The 16,824-nt window shown below is 38.5% G+C and overlaps 1 protein-coding gene across 4 annotated transcripts in view; it reads left to right on the forward strand.

Annotated features, from left to right (window-relative positions):
- Window positions 1–12,620, forward strand: part of TMTC4 (transmembrane O-mannosyltransferase targeting cadherins 4) — a 57,723-nt gene extending 45,103 nt beyond the window's left edge. For all 4 annotated transcript variants that reach the window (XM_081047103.1, XM_081047105.1, XM_081047104.1 and 1 more), the window contains exons 15-18: window positions 3,423–3,537; window positions 4,593–4,705; window positions 10,070–10,139; window positions 11,320–12,620. In XM_081047103.1, coding sequence (XP_080903229.1) covers window positions 3,423–3,537; window positions 4,593–4,705; window positions 10,070–10,139; window positions 11,320–11,468 — 447 coding nt within the window. In that variant the 3' untranslated portion in view covers window positions 11,469–12,620. The remainder of the gene's footprint in view (window positions 1–3,422; window positions 3,538–4,592; window positions 4,706–10,069; window positions 10,140–11,319) is intronic.
- The last annotated feature ends 4,204 nt before the right edge of the window (window positions 12,621–16,824 follow it).

Raw genomic sequence — 16,824 nt, forward strand, 5'->3', positions numbered from 1 at the left:
GCTCCCAAAGGTGGCAGGAATACATAGGGGAAACTGGATGAAGTGAAGTTTGTGCAGGAATGTCTTGCTCGTGGTGTAAAACTTCCCCAGAAATGGGAATTGATGGCAGTCCTCATTTGCCAGAAATTTCTGCTTGTAGTCACATAAGGGAAGCTCTAGCAAAACTTCTTTCTGTATCTGTTGAATCTCAAATGCTTTCAGTGCAATAATTCTTATGCCAAAGTGATATATTTGTGGTAACATATTTTGATCCCCTACATTGTTCTCTCTGGAGAAGGGGGTGGAAAGACAGTAAATGATGTAATGATGTAAAGACCAAAAAATTCCATCACATACAAGGCAGGGTGGACCCTTGCAAAGTTAATGAAGTGAGATTAGGGACTAGGTGGGGGATGGGAGCAAACTGGGTGTTATCTGAGTCCTTGCACTGATGGTTACTATAGGGGTTACTGTCTCTATTTACTGTGTCTGTTCTACTAGTACTTGTGTGACATAGCATACTTGATACCCATGTGAGTTCTTCCATCATTCCATTTCTTCTTCTTTGGAGGTAGCTCTTCTTTTAGATCATTGTTTGCAATATGAGTGTATCTGCCTACAGCCTTCTGGGTTATGCTTTAAAGCTCTATACAGAACAGTCTTATTCCCTCTCCTAGTAGCTGCCTGTCACTGCAATTCCTTGGGATTTGGGAAATAAAGAATTTATGCTAAATGAGCCTCTGAAAGAGTTATATCCCAAGAAAAGAAGATGGAATTCAAAATATAGGATTTTATCGTGTGTTCCAGTCCTTGGAATTCATTCCCACTTTCACATAGGAGACCATGTACAGTATTAAATAGATGGAGACCTTGTACTGTTCTCTGTGTATATTGTTTATTAATTAAGCTACAGTGAAACGATCTTCCTGTGTTTCCTTCTGCCAACTGTTCTTGCTTATTTAAAGGTTTTGCCTTCTATTGTTATTTAATTATCCAGCTTTGGCCTGCTTGATAGCTTAAAAGCATTAGGAGCTCAATCTTGAACAGCTCAACCAACATATTTGTATCTTGGCGAATAAGAGGAACTTAATAACTTAAAAGTTTCTTTTTAAAAAACCTCCATAGTACTGTTCAGTAACAGGAGACAGAAATGTGTTTTGATTTTTGGAAACAGATAAGAAAGAAATATAATGCCACTCTTTGTGAAATAGGAACTGTCAAAAGCTGGATTATCTGGGACACGTTACTAATGTTAGAGAACCACAGTAATAGTGACTGAAGACAATTCGTCATGCAAGGACTAATTGTATCAGTCAGGATGCATTCAGTGAAACAAAAACCATGCTAAGTAGTTTAAATAGAGAAGCTTCAGTGCCGGGAATTAGTTAGACAGTTGTTGGAAGGCTGGAAGAACAAAAAATGAAAAGGTGATATTAACTCAGAGCGTAAAAGCAAACCCTACAGGGTTGGGGAAACAAACAGGAGAAAGCGGTGCCACCAGAATTTAAGGGGCCACCATCTCAGGACCTACCACCACTTCAAGAGCTAAGATTTTGAAGGAAGGACCACTGCTTCCTGTCTTGGCACTGTTGAGGAGAGGCATTGCCAAGGAATAGAAAGGAGACGGTGAGTGGAGAGAATGGGGAGGAACTACTCCCTTCTTCCCACCACCTGCTAACTCGTATTGGCAGAAACTTAACAAAGAGCCAAGTGGCAGAGGACCCTGGGAAGTGCAGTTTGCAGAGTACAGAAAGGCAGGCATGGGACTAATGTGTAAAAAACATGCATATTACCTGTCCACTTTCTGGATGGGTAGTTCTTGCTAAACCATCATTTTTCTCCGTTTCCCTTGAAGTGCTTGTTCCCTTTGTATAGAAGCTGTAAGAAGGGTAAAGGGTGATGCAAAATAAAAGTAAATTTCAGTCTGTTGTTATTCTCCAGTAAATATGATAATAATAGTAATAAAGAGCAAAATATGTGAAACATTTTTGTTGTTGCATCAATGAAGTTATGTTGGTTTTCCTGGGTTTGTTAGAAAAAAAAAATCACCAATTTTTGTGTACTCAAAGGTATGTCACTTGCTGGAGAGAAATGAACGAGAAATCTTTGGGAACATCAAATATAGAGAGACAATTAAATGTTAGCATAAATAGTGGCCTAAATTATTTTAAGGTTTTGAGCTTTTCATATCATTTCCTTATTTAAAGAGTAAAATATAGTAACTTGAGTTCCTGAGTCACATGGGAAATTCTGACATCTTTAGTGAAATGGATATTGGTAAATGTTTCCATAATTCACTAAACCCTTCGCACATAATATGCCACCTGTTTGCTGTGTGGGTCACAGGGCAAGTCAAAATGTTTCTGTTTTCTAATGAAAAGACAGACTTGACAATAATAAGGAAATAGCCTTAAACTTTGATAAATTGTTATCATTTATACTTTTTGCAGAGTTAAAGGAACCAAGTTCATTGAGATGAGATGTACATTTGAACTGAGTTAAAGAGGGCAAGAGGGTCACCTGCTAAAAAATCCATCACTTTCTACTTCTGTGCATTTTTAACTATGCAAATTGAGTGTCAGCCATTTTGTACTCTGTTATCAATGTTAAACAACATTCAGTATAAAAAAAAGAAAGCAACAAATAACTCTCTCCTTCCTAAAGGAGGCAAACAGGCTCCAAATGCCCAGGGTTTTACATCAGCATATAAGACTTTTCCAAAGTGTTTACAGTGTTTTATCTACTCATAGATTATTATTTTTTTAATTTATTGGGGTGACAATTGTTAGTAAAATTACATAGATTTCAGGTGTACAATTCTGTATTACATCATCTATAAATCCCATTGTGTGTTCACCACCCAGAGTCAGTTCTTCCATCACCATATATTTGATCTACTCATAGATTTTTATGAAGCTTAGATACAGGCGGGAAGAGGGTACTAGACAGTCCTTCACAAGGTGAATTTGACACATTTAGCTTGTAATCACATTAAATACTTTATTTACCCTCAAATAACATCTTACCAAAGATGAACTAGGTGAAGTCTTTCTAGAAAAAGACTAATGATTAGGTTTTTAACTTAGTCTGAAATATGATTTGACACCTGGAATCACTAAATTATGGGGTGTAGTTAAGAGATTGTAGGCTCGGGAGCTAGACTATCTGGTTCTAATCCCTACTCTACTATTTCTAGATGTATAACTTTGGACACGTTAATTTCTCTGTGCCTCAGTTGCTTCATCTGTAAAATGGGGATAGTTATCTACTATATTCAGATTATTTTAAGGATTAAATAAATTAATATGAAAAATTGGAAGCTGAATATATGCAGGTTAAGTTTTGTTTGATTTTGGGTTTGGTTTTCATTATGTCTTAGAGAGAATAAGCAAAAAAAAATATGTAGAATATTGATTTTTGGGGGGTCCATGCTTTATTTTCAGTATGCTGATCTAAATCGTCACGTGGACGCGTTAAATGCCTGGAGAAATGCTACTGTGCTGAAACCGGAGCACAGTTTGGCTTGGAACAACATGATCATACTCCTTGATAATACAGGTACAGAAAGGGGAATTAAATAAGTCAAAGGAAATTGTTCCATGGTACAGTACCATTGAATAATTAGGAAATATAGATTCTTGTGAATTTTTTCCTACTGTGTGGTAGAGGTTTTTTTTAAAAAAATTATATTATAGGATTCAATATTTTGTACTACAACAATGTTCTAGAAAATGGAATTTCCTTTGGCCTATTGGAATATGAATTTTTGGGAAAATGATACCTTACAATTGGTGTTAAGTAATGGTGGAGATGTGTGCTAATATCTCATTTCTTTTGAAGCCCGTTATCTAGCAATGCCCTCATCCAGGACACTGGAAGTACCCAGAATTGAGCAAGCATGGCTGCTGGGCTTATGAAATGGATGGTGCCAGGTCCATGCACTACAGTTCGTGGACTGTACTCAAAGACAATGCCTTCAAACCTACACGAGACTCTTATTATAGCTATAATGCTAATAGACTTGATGATCTGGTTTCTTAGCTCATAACAGACTCCACCAACTAGGAGTTGCTCTGCTTCTCCAATTTTAAAAATCCAAGCATCCCATAAGAAATGATAGTTTTAATTTGGTAGAATCTAAAGCTGGTAAACCATTTAAGCCATGTGGAGAAGAGATATGCACTAGTTTCTAAGGAAAGGAAAGTATAGGATGTGCACTTCAATATGACCAATACTCAGTTATTAGAGTGTTACTGTTATATTCTTAATCTGAAGACTTGTTTTCTCTAATTTGGGTATAATTGGTATCTGGGGGAAAATTAAAACTAGGTTGTATAGGCTCTTACAAAATGTAAGCAAAAGCTGTTTGTACATTATGTCAGAATTGTGCTGGGTTGCAGTGGCTTTGCAACTGATAGGATCACTTTGTGTGTGTGTGTGTGTGTGTGTGTGTGTGTGTGTGTGTGTGTGTGTGTGTGTGATACGTTTTATGTTGATTTTCTTAAGTACCTTATTCATGATCATTGTGAATAATGCACATAAGCCCTGTTATTTAGAAGGAGAGACCAAAACATTAGTAACTTGTTTTCTATTTTTCCATTTTCCACTCACAGGTAATTTAGCCCAAGCTGAAGCAGTTGGAAGAGAGGCACTGGAATTAATACCTAATGATCACTCTCTGATGTTCTCCTTGGCAAACGTGCTGGGAAAGTCCCAGAAATATAAGGTGTGTAAACTGCAGGCTGTGATTTCTTGCAATCAATGCCAGCACCTGACAGAAGCCATAAATGTTACTTCTACCCAGTTAAATTTGGAATTAGGCCAAAATAGTGGTAGCAGTACACCATTGTGGCTTGGTCAGTTTGCTTCCTGGAGAAGTTGCCCAAAAGATGGATTTGCAGAGTCCACCTCCATGTTCTTTCTCATCAGGATTCGCTACCATTGCTCAAACATGGAGATGAGAGGAGAAGCCCAAAAAGAAGTGCATCCTAGCAGATGCCCCATTCCCACTCTGGCACAAAGCTGTTTGATTCAGCTTCTTGCAATTGGGCTGGAGTTCTGGGTTTATCTGTAGGTACTGTCTTCTGCACAAAAATTATAACAGCCCGTGGAGAATACAGGACTGGTTCTTGCTGTTTCCCAACTTTCCCTCATCCAGAGTTAAGTTATTGTTGGTCATCTGCAAGGTGCCAGAAGTTTTTGACCAATGAAAAGCAGAAAATATTTCATCTGGGCTCTATCTCACTGGGCCCTAAGGGTTAGCCAAGAGTAGACTATGAGTCAGAGATGCATGACTCCCTGTATATTGAAGGGGACTCAGTGTTCCCAATACTGGTGATCTCAAGCTTAATATGGTACATCAGACTCGCCAAGGGAGTGTGGTAGAATACAGATGCCCAGGGTGCTCCCCACAAGAGATACTGGCCTAGTCGGTTGCCTAAGGTCAGGGGGTATATGTGTTTAACCAGCATCCTGAGTATCTAACACAGATGTTCCGGAATACACTTTTAGAAGCAGTGCCCTAGTCCTTTCATGAGAGAAATATTTTCTTTCAGAATCAGGAGCCATATCTCATTTTGATCACGAGGCCTAAAAGGTAGTGATGAATTCTTATTTGTCCTATGTTATTTACTTTTCCTGTTCTGCTCATTAGATATCAGTATAATTTCATATAACAATAGTCAGATATTAATATTTCATGCGTTTCTCTCATTTTTGCATGTCAGGTTATTTCATAGCTGCTGTATACATTTCACATTTTAGTATTTCTAGATTTTGCTCCAGAGATGAATTTGTGAGGGGTTAAGTTTTATTTTTTATGAATCTACTCATGGAGAAGAGGGAAGATATGTGGGTTTCCCTCCTAATGACCTTTCCAGCTATCTGTGTCATCCTGGGATGGATTGGTCCAGGGGCCAGCTACAGCGAGTCTTCAAGATTCAGCTTATATAATCATTATATTGATTTTTCTACCATCCCACAGCCTATACACTGGAATTTCTGTTAATATGACAGAACCTGGGATTCATTTGGCTTCTAGTTCACATTCTTCTCTTTTTTCCAGATAAAGTAGAGAATATTCTATAAAGCAGAAGAGACAAATGGGTTTCCCATTTCTGTACACATTTTGCATCCAGATTGTCTAGGCCAGGGCACTGAGCCTAAGATAAGGAAAGAAGATGAAATCTGAACTAAGGAACTTACTCTGAGCTCTTTAGGAGCTGCCCAAAGGAGGGAAGTGGCGTTACACCCCAAGCCATGGCACCAGCCACCAAGCCCTCTTCATATATTTTAAAAATTCAAGACTTGGAATTTTAAACCACTATTTTGGGTTTTTCTCTCTTAATGCAGAAATGATACCTGTTGCTGTTGGTCAGCTGCTTATGACCTGTCCTTGCAGAGCCCTGGGTGGGGGTGCTCTGGAGAGGAGGCAGCATGGCTTGTAGGGATAGAGTGAGCAGACCCTCCAGCTCTGTCGTCGTCCTCGTCAGGACAGGTGTCTTTCCACCTAAGCATTTGCTGTTCAGATTATCATCAACTTTTGGTGACTTTCTTTAGTGAACCTGGAGACTTCTTGAGATCATAGTCAAGTCCTATTTTTATATCTCCATTTCTGTCATCATACTCATGGCTCTTGTTAAGTGTCCCCTCAGTACCTGTGAAATGGCTGAATGCATCTCACATTTGGTTCTGAAATGTTCGAGCTTCCAGAATCTATTTTGAGACTTTGCTTTGCAAAAGTTAGTGCTCTCATTATACCCATGTTATTTAAACAGCCCTTTCTACCTAACAGCAATCACTTAAGTACTTCTCAGTTTATTCATCTGTAAAATGGAGATGGTGCTAAGAAAAAATGCACAGGAACGTAATTTATAACCATTAAATGGTTAACTATATATGTGTGTATATAACAAACATAACTATATATACATAATATTACTTTTAGTTTAGTGATCATTAAATGAAACTCTAAGGATCGTTAAGACCTATTAGAGTTTATGTTACTTATTACTGTTTAATTTCCAATTTATGGTTAATGTGGTAGAGCAAAAATAAAAAGTAATGTTGTTAGTACTTAAAATGTTGCTTCTCATCCTAATTCCTCTTTCTATATTGCCTATTCCACAGGCCCTGGAGTTTCAAAGCAGACTATATTTATAGAGCAGTTTTCCCAACTCCAGACATTTATACCACATCTTCATGAATTTTTTTTGGCCACATCTACCGACTACTTGTCCTATTATTTACTTAATATCTTCCTTTAGATTTTTAACACAGGAAAATATATTAAAGTGGAAACATACCATTACTATAAATATAAGGTAACTGAAAATAAAATAATTTTAGTAACTCTCAGGTAGCTACTATTGCTGGCCAAAGTTCTGAGTCTGACGGTTGCCTTCTCTTAGCTTCAAAGGGAGATCAGCAGGCATTGAGGTTGTAATCCCCCCATCAGCACCAAATGGAGACTTTTTTCTGGAATGAACCAGAAGAAAGGAAGGCAAATTGAAGAGGGAACTACTCTCTTCCTGTGTGATGCATGGATTCAACTTCATATTGGACCACCTAGGTTACCTTCCCTAGTTGGGGCATGTGGCAAGGTGTCCCTTGTGAAACTCGGTCCTTGGTTTCAGGATGCTGGTGTGGTGATGGGGCCACCCTGCTGGCCAGTGTGGCTGAAATGACCTCCGACTGCCCTACCCTCTCTGCGTGGACATAAAGACCCTCACTCGTTCCCTTGCGAGGCCTTTCTCTGTCGCCTTTCTCTGTCGCATGTGTTGCCCTAAACCTTTGTCAAATATATTAGGTTAGTACAAAAGTAATTGTGGTTTTTGCAATTGTTTTTAACCTTTTAAACCGCAATTACTTTTGCACCAACCTAATATTTTGTCTTAATACACTTCAGAAAATAATACATTATTTTCCCTTTCCGCTGATGAGAAAAATATCCCCGATTCAAAATGTAAGTTTGTGTATTTGTTCCTTGGCATAAATCAGCTGGTTACCTGGGTATTTAAGCATCCTCACACCTCCGCAGAAGATCAGTTTGTAAACAGTCCATTGCTTTCCGGAACGGGGTCATTAAAACTCCTGATTTAATAGATGAGCATTTCATTGGCTTCGAATACTTGCAGACATTTGTATTCTAAAGAGGCCTCCGACCCTGCCCTGTTTCCCAGGGCTGCCTCCCAGGGCACAGAAGCAGTTCCAAGAGTTACTGACGCCTCTTCTCAGGGCTGCCCCGCCTCTTCTCAGGGCTACCCCATTGTTACCTGAGAGGGAGCACTCACTGCCCGCCCCAAAGCGGCTTTTCCTCTGACACCTCTTCTTTTGTCAACATTTTTCTATTTTCCAGGCTTGGAAATTTTGACAAATTATTTTCCTCCTCCATTACTTTGCTGGTCCTCCTGTTCTTCTGACTCCTTCCCACCCAGCCTCCTCATCACCGCCCCGCCCCCCCAGGGTCCAGGCTCTGCCTGGCCAAGAGCAGCAGCCCCCCTAATGGGGTATGAGCCCCAGGCCCCTCCCTGTGCACACCGCCCTGAACACCACGGCATCCCCCAAACCTGACTGCAACTGCACGTTCTCCTGAATGATGCCCGCACTCAGGAATTTGAGAAATTAGTTAAAGGCATCAAGAAATGAATCTAGCATCCTCTAGAGAATGCCTGATTTTCTTTTTATCTTTAAATCAATTTCCTTTAGTTGACACATTTGCATGTAGAGGAACATTTTAAAGTAGAGTTAAATTCCCTGGCTTTCCTATTTCTCAAATTTTAGGTTTTAAATGGAAACATTTGAAAATCATCAGAAACAGCCCTGCTACTTAGAAGCCACTACAAATCTATATAGTCCATTTTTGTGGGGTTTTTTTCTGCATACCCGAGATGGTAGGAAAACCTTAGGCTCCCTTGAAGGAGTTTCAGGTACTGACACTTGGAATGTAAATCGCTAACTGAAATTATTTCTGAGTGACGTTTGCTGACATCCTGATGTTATTCTGATATCTTGATTCACTCATTTCTCAAGTATAAATCTTCCTCTGCCAGCTGTTGTGTGAAATGTGGTGATTTCAGAGATGTTTGCCCAAATTCCCAGCCGATTTCTCATGAGTGCCACAGGCCATCATGGGGCCAGTAAACTGGTCTTCTCATATGTTATATAATGCACGATCCTGGAGTAGGAAAGCCCCCTGGAAAAACTCACCGAAGGTGCCGGTAGAAGGAGCCCTGTCCCCAAACCAGCAGCTCTGGTTGTGTAAGGCTAGCGTTTGATCCTGATTGGGGCCACGAATGTAGGTGGCATGACTAGCTGGCCCAACGGGTGTCAGCAAGAACATTAGGCTTCTTTATTTCTCTGCATTATGGGAGAAAGGGACCAGCCAGCCAGCCATGGCCAGTAATGTCAGGTAAGAAGACACCTTGCTGTGCTTCTTAGTGACCCCATTGGAAGTGAGTACTATGTGAAGGAAATGCAAAAATCAGCTCACCCACATCGGGGGCATTTGGTCATGATCATATGCAGTGCTGCAAGGCATAGATGACAGGTAGCCGTCTCTGCTTATGTTTTTCCAGTGGAATGGGGTGCTTCTAGGGTGCCACGGGGGTTGTGGGTTCTTGGGGTACATTAAGTAGGCCCCATCTTCTACCTTGAGAGTCCTGGAAATGAGTCATTGATGCCAACTGAAAATGACACTTCCACGGGTGTCTTCAGCAGCCCTTTTCGGTCTTTTGACCTTTGTTCATTCTCCACTGCACCCTGAACTGAGTTACTTGCTTGAAGTTGTAGTTTTCCTGCCACTGCAGAGAGACAGGTGGCAGAGCTTATTAGCATATTGACCCTCTCTGCAGCCACCATCGCTTTCCACTGGCCCTCACACACTGTATTTTACCCTGTCACACATACACCCCTGCTCACCCTTTGGAACCTCTTCTCAACAGGTGTGGTCCTGCTGGACCTTCTGAGTGTTTCTGGAAGAAGGATGCAGTGACACAAAACAAGCACATTAAGAATTTGGCAACCATAGGCAATAAAACTGCATCGATTTTGTATCATTTATAATAACTTTTTTCTGTGTTTCATTTTTTAGGAATCTGAAACTTTATTCCTCAAAGCAATTAAAGCTCATCCAAATACTGCAAGTTACCATGGCAATTTGGGTAAGGAAATTTTTCGTTTTGAACCATATTGAAATTCTACGTAATTTTAATGAAATGGGTGTATTTCTGTAAAATCAATGTTGGTAGTTTTTTCAAACCTAGCCTTTATTGTCCTTTATAATCTGATTTCAAAATGTGAGTTTTTAAAAGAAATTATTACACTAAAAAAGGTAGCTAAATAATAGTCATATTTACAGATCTTAATTTTATGACCAATACAACCCCCCAACCCCCCCATCAACTTCTGATGATAAAATTCAGATTTTCTTTCTTTGTGTGCAGTATCCTAGAATATTAAACTGAGGTGTCCTTTGGAAGTTTGCTGTCCAACCTGCATACTTTTCCCTTTTTCCGTTGGGGACATTCCATTCTAGCCTGGTCTCTGCTTTCTTACGTTCTCTTATGCCTTGGCTAAAAATGCATTTATGTTGATTTATTCCCTAGAATTCTTGTCTTCCATTTTTACATCTCAATAATTAAGATCTTTAGAGAACAGCCTGTTCATGTTTAGAATGCTTAATCCTGTGACTATTTTTTCACCAAATCTGTTCCCTACAGACGCCGTAGCTTCTCATCACAAAAATCATGAAGCACTGATGGGTGATCTTCTGCCAATGTAGAAAGTTAGTTTTTACTTACAAAATCATGGTCATCGGAGGCTTACCGTTCTAATAATTAGATTTATTTTAACTATCATTTTACGTATGGTCAGATCTTGATGTTAGAGCCCTTATTTCCAGCTGGCAATAAACAAGCTATTATTTTGCCACAATGTATAAGAGAATCTTTATTTAAAGTAAACAGGTGGGCCTACTCTACATAGTCAGGGTCCTAAGCAGTGTGGGAGCCCAGCTCTTTCAGCCTGGCTTCCTGGAAATTTCATGGCAGCATTGAGAAACTTTTAGTCCTTTTCTTTCTTTATGTAATAATGTTGCTGTAGGGAAATGGATCATGCCTAGTGATAGAAGAACCCCAGGAGTACCTGGGGGTGGTTAAGCAGACAATCACGAGGGAGTGTGATTACAATAAATAAAGTTTGTGGTACAAACAATATTATTTTAAACAATGATTTTTGAAAACTGTTTGCAGAGGTTCTTTAATATTTCTTTGTACAAGTGGTTGGGAATACCGCAAGTTATTCAGAAGCTTTTCCAATGAAATTCATCTCTTGCTATTTCAGCTGTGCTTTATCATCGTTGGGGACATCTAGACTTGGCCAAAAAACACTATGAAATCTCTCTGCAGCTTGACCCCACTGCGTTGGGAACCAAGGAGAATTATGGGCTCCTAAGAAGAAAGCTAGAACAAATGCAAAAGAAAGACGTCTGATCTTTTTTCCTTTATTTTTTGTTTGTGTGTATGTGTGCGTGCGTGCGCGTGCATGAGGCATATCATTAATATTATGTGGTTACGTTTAAACATTTAAAAGTCTTACATGTTTATTTTATTCTGTTTTTTTTTCCTGTGAAAACAAAGACATGCAAAAAGATTATAGCACCAGCAATATACTCTTGAATGCTTGATGTGGTTTTTGCATTGAAATTGTATTTTTTTCAGACCACACAAATGTAAATTCTAAAATTCCAAGAATGAAGTCTTTTTTAATTAAAAAGAAAAAGAGAAAAAAAAACTATTTTGAGCAACTTACAGTAGAATTAAAGCTGCATATGGGATGTGAGCTGCGCTGTGCAAAGACTAGCACTATTAAACATCAACTGTGAACAAGAAATGACCAACTGACTCCTACAATGTATATAAATATCAAATGTGTCTGTATATTAGACTTCTTATTTAATGACAACAAAGGGTAAATTAAGGTTTTTCGTTTTTTAATCTTTTTTTTAAACAATATACTATGAACTTCATTTGTAAGGAAATATATTTATTTGTATTTTTATGTTTTGAATGGTGCAAATAATTGAATGAAGGATGGAAATGTTAACATCTAGTATATTTATATACTTTCCCCCCATAGGAAGAAGTTCACTCCTGCAATATTTTGTGAGATTTTCCAACTTGCGCAGTTTCATAACATAGAAAATCATGTAGTATTCTATGTGAACTGTCACAATTAATAGAAAATTCAAGTCATGTTTTAGGCAAAAGCAGGCAGCCTGATGTCTTTATTTTGTTATATCCAACATGAAGAGGGCTACACATCTATGTAAGTTGCTTCTTTATGTTTTTAACTATAAAGCAGTTTTCCATTTGACTTAATGGAATCACAGTCATTATTATATCCAGAAAATGCAAGAGGTAATTTTCTCTCAAAAGAAGCCACATTTGGGGAGTTTGTGGTATTTTTAAGAATTGGATTATTTTTCCTATTGTATTTGATCAGAATAATCATGTTTGTTTTGTTTCATGCTTCTACATATACTGCTGATTTATACAATCTCTGTAATTTCTTATGCAGTAAAATTATTACACAAACCGGTACAAAACTGTCATACTGCCTTCTTAATAGATGATTTTCAAGTTAAAATTTTGTGTCCTCCTTTCCCGTAAAATGAAATCAAGGAGACCAATTCATCCTTTCTAGTTTCTGGCTTCAACATGGCTTTAGGGACCATTTAATTAAATTGCACTAGAGTTATCCAAGTTCAGAGAATGGGATTAACAGATCCCATATTGAAATGAATTTGATTCTCTACACTCAAGATTTTTGGTGGCAGATCTACCTAGATATGTAAATCGGTAATTGTAACTTATAATGGTTCAGGTACATCAGAAAAGAAAGTGCTGGTGATTGACATACATCAGAAAAGTGCTGTGTTTCAAACATTTCTTAACTGGTCCCAAAATAACAGTAACAATTTATAGATCTGTTAGGGGCAGGAGCTGCCTTATTCTTATTTATGTTCTTACAGTTCTTAGGTTGGTAAATGATAGATGCACTATGCACTTGCTGATTTTTTTAAGTAAATTTCTTCCTTTAAAATAGTACTTGAAAGTAAAGAAAAAATATTTCCTGTTAAAGCCCCTATAGGATTCATTTTTTCTTTTTCCCTCTGATACTAAAACTTTAGTGTCAAGTCAAGACGTGCAAATCTGGGACCCCTGCCTACCAAATGAATCCCTTTAGCTTTCACCACTCCATCTCCCAGGATTTCCATTGTAGTTGTCTTCTTTCCAGAGAAAACAGTCATTAGTTTGATTGATATTTCAGAAAGTCTTTTATCTTGCAGATTTTGGAAGTGCACCATGCTGGCTCTCTTTTTTCCCCCCTTCTTTTTCCATTTTAAGGCGACCACTCTCTTTATTCCTTGGTTCCTTCCTAACAAGATTGAAGTTAGAAGGCTGTCTCCTAGTTCCTCTTTATTTGGTATGTTTTTTCATTTTAATGTTTTTTATTGTTAATCATAGTAGGGGGCCTGGTACGGAGGTGTCAAAACAAACATGGGGTGGGGACATTGCCAGTTGGGGAAATCTGAGATTTCTAATCCTCATCTTTCATCTCCATGACAGTGAGCCTCATGAAACCAAGAAGGTATTTGGGGTTGATTTGTTGTTAAACGTGTGTTACTGCTACAATTTCTTCCCTGTTTAGATGCAGTCTTACATTTATGTCTGAATATGTTTTGTATTTTGAGACCTGTCATTCTTTACCCCTACCTCACCAAGTAGACAGTTCTAACTGCTGCAGTAATATCACAGAACTCCATGTCTCTTTGTATCCTCCTCAGATGAGCTTCCACGCCTAAATTTCCACACAAGTGTCTGTCTTTTTGATTAGTGTATCCCCTCCCTTGGTGGTCTCTCTCTTTTAGACAGATAGATAGACAGAGTACATAGAGCTTTTCAAAGCCAAAGTCCATCTTGATTCCCATCCAACTGCACTTTGGATTGATGTCCCAAATCTGAGGTGGTTTCTCCTCTCATATTACTTTTTATTTGGAGATAATTGTAGCTTCACATGCAGTTGTAAGAAATCATAGACAGATCTCATCTACCCTGCACCCAGTTTCCTTCAATAGTAACATCTTGCATAACTTTAATATGTTATCACAACCAGGAAATTGACATTGACACATCCACCATCTTTGTTCAGAATCACCAGTCTTACATGTACTCATTTGAGTGTTCAGCTCTGTGCAGTGTTTATCACGTGTGTAGATCCGTGTGGTCCCCACAGTCAAGATACAGAACAGTTCCATCACAAGGATCCCTCACGCTACTCTTATGTTATTACTTTTATCAAAATATTTTCTTGAGCACTGATTGTGTACTAGCAGTGTGTTACCCGCTGTGGATACGATAGAAAATGAAAACAGATGGGATTCCTGCCGTTGGGAAGCTTACAGTTTAGGTTACCTCAGGCTTATTGTGTACCCAGGTTGGGCATGCTGGTGTAGACATCTAGGACTAAGCATTGTTACCAGTCTCCTCTCCAGAGGACTTCTCAGGAAGTCACCAGGCCCTTTGGTCACTCATACACAACTTTCACATTTGCAGCTGTCCAAGAATCACAGGTTGTGAGAACATTTCTTTCCTTCTGTGTTCAAAATTCTCCATCATTTGGTGAATCTGTTTTCTTTTTCTCCTGGATGCAATGAAACAGAATAAAGTAGAATTTTCTGGCTACTTCATAGAAACAGATATTGATTCAGTTGCCTCTGCCTTCTCCTTTGGGCCTCATTTATTGTAAAAGTTTTTCCAAGCATCCAGGAGAAATGAAGAGTTCTACTGAGACATAAACTCCATTGAAGAGTCAGCCATATTGTATATAGACATGGGGAAACTGGGATACAATTACCACGTTGACGTACATAAAAGATTCCAAGAGTTGAGGAACCCTGATTTTCAGTAAAGAAAGACATTTAATATTACTTGAAATATTCATTAATAAATATTAATTATGATTATTGAATATTACAGCCTCATTTTAAAATCCCAGACAGTCTTGTCTTAAATGGTCTCTCCTACTTCTAAATTCTACCAAGAAGATACTAATTTTCGTTATGGCCTCTTTTAGGATAATGTTTCTTAGAAAACACAGATCAGCAGCTGATCTCTAGTTCCAAGTAGAAGGAGTAAGGGCCTCATGTAGGACAGTTTGGTTGGAATGAAACAGACAAGGAAAGAGAATGGTGGAGACAGAGCCAAGAAAATGCTCTCATATATTAAGCCTCTTCGCTTGTTTTTTTCATATTCCAATCTTTTCTTTAAATATGTAGAAATTGGTTTATCTTAACATTGGCTTTTTTTGAGTAATAAGAGATGGGGAGGAAAGAAACTTTTCACCTTCTGCTTTACAAATCTCTGCATTATTTGAAATACTTTTTTTCTAAATGAAGGAATACATATGACATCATAGAAAAATCTTTAGTCAAGAGAGCCATGGATGTGTTTATAATAAAGTTATGATAAGATGTGCTGGTATGAAAGAGACGTCCTAAGGGAGACTCGGGTATCCAAAGGCACTTGCTAAATTGCTTTGCCCAACAGAAGAGAAAGATGCTGGGGAGACTGGGGACCCCAGAACAATGCTGAATGAAAAGAACTAGAGAGGCAGCATTTTTGAGATTATTGGCTGAACTGCTGTGCAATGCATGCCTTTAAATCTTCACTAAATTCTATATGCTGTGTCACTCTCTTTGGTGGCTGTCTGGAAATAGTTGGCATTTGGGTGCACAAAGCACCCAAATGAATGTGAAAGGAAAATCTGTATTCCACCTGGATTTGAATCCCATTCTTCCATTTACCAGTTATGTCACCTTAGGCAAGTGTGGTGGGTTGAAATTTAAATGTCCCCCCAAAATTTATATCTACCTGGAACTTCGGAATGTGACTGTCATTTGGAAATAGGGTCTTTCCAGATACAATCAGTTAAGGATCGAGAGAGGAAATCATTCCAGATTTAGGATGGGCCCTAAATCCAATGACTGGCATGTTGTAAAAAGAGGAGAAAACACAGAGAAAAGGAGGCCATGGGAAGATGGAGGCAAAGATTGGAGTAATGCTACCACAGCCATAGGACACCAGGAGCCACCAGAAGCCGAATCAGACAGGGAAGGATCCTCCCATCGAACTTTCAGTGGGAGCATGGCCCTGCTCTCACCTTCATGTCGGACTTCTGGCCTCCAGAAAAATGTTCATGTTGTTTAAAGCCACCCAGTTTGTGGTAATTTGTGGCAGCCCTAGGATACCATTATAGCAAGTAACTTATTCATCCTGCACCCCAGCTTCCTCATCCATAAAATCAGGGGTAATACTACCTTTTCCACAGAATTATTGGGAGGTTTAAATGAGAAAAGGTATATAAAGCCCTAGACCAGTGTTTGGTATATGATAATATTCAATAAATAATTGAAGGTAGGCTAACCCTCCCTTTTCCTGAAATTTTTATCCTGTAATTAAATGACCCAGAAACCACCTGAGATTAGAAATTTCATCACTTATGTTCTGAGTCTGATTAGTTCAACAAGTACTTTAAAACTGCTACACTGTTTATGAAAACTGGCTTGAACATCCTGCATTTCTGATTATTTTAGTTTTAAATATGTAGCATTTTTCAAGGACCAAAAAAAAAGCTTCCTGCTTCCTGCTTGTAATAAGTGTTTGAGAAAATGTTTCCCCTGTAGATTTAAATTGCACATTTATCCATTACTTAACAATTTTGCTTCAGCAGTTATATTTTGATGGCATTAATTATGATAGACTTGAGATTTATCTTGAGGCTCAT

The sequence above is a fragment of the Rhinolophus hipposideros genome (assembly GCF_964194185.1).
Source record: "Rhinolophus hipposideros genome assembly, chromosome: 4".
Taxonomy (NCBI): Eukaryota; Metazoa; Chordata; class Mammalia; order Chiroptera; family Rhinolophidae; genus Rhinolophus; species Rhinolophus hipposideros.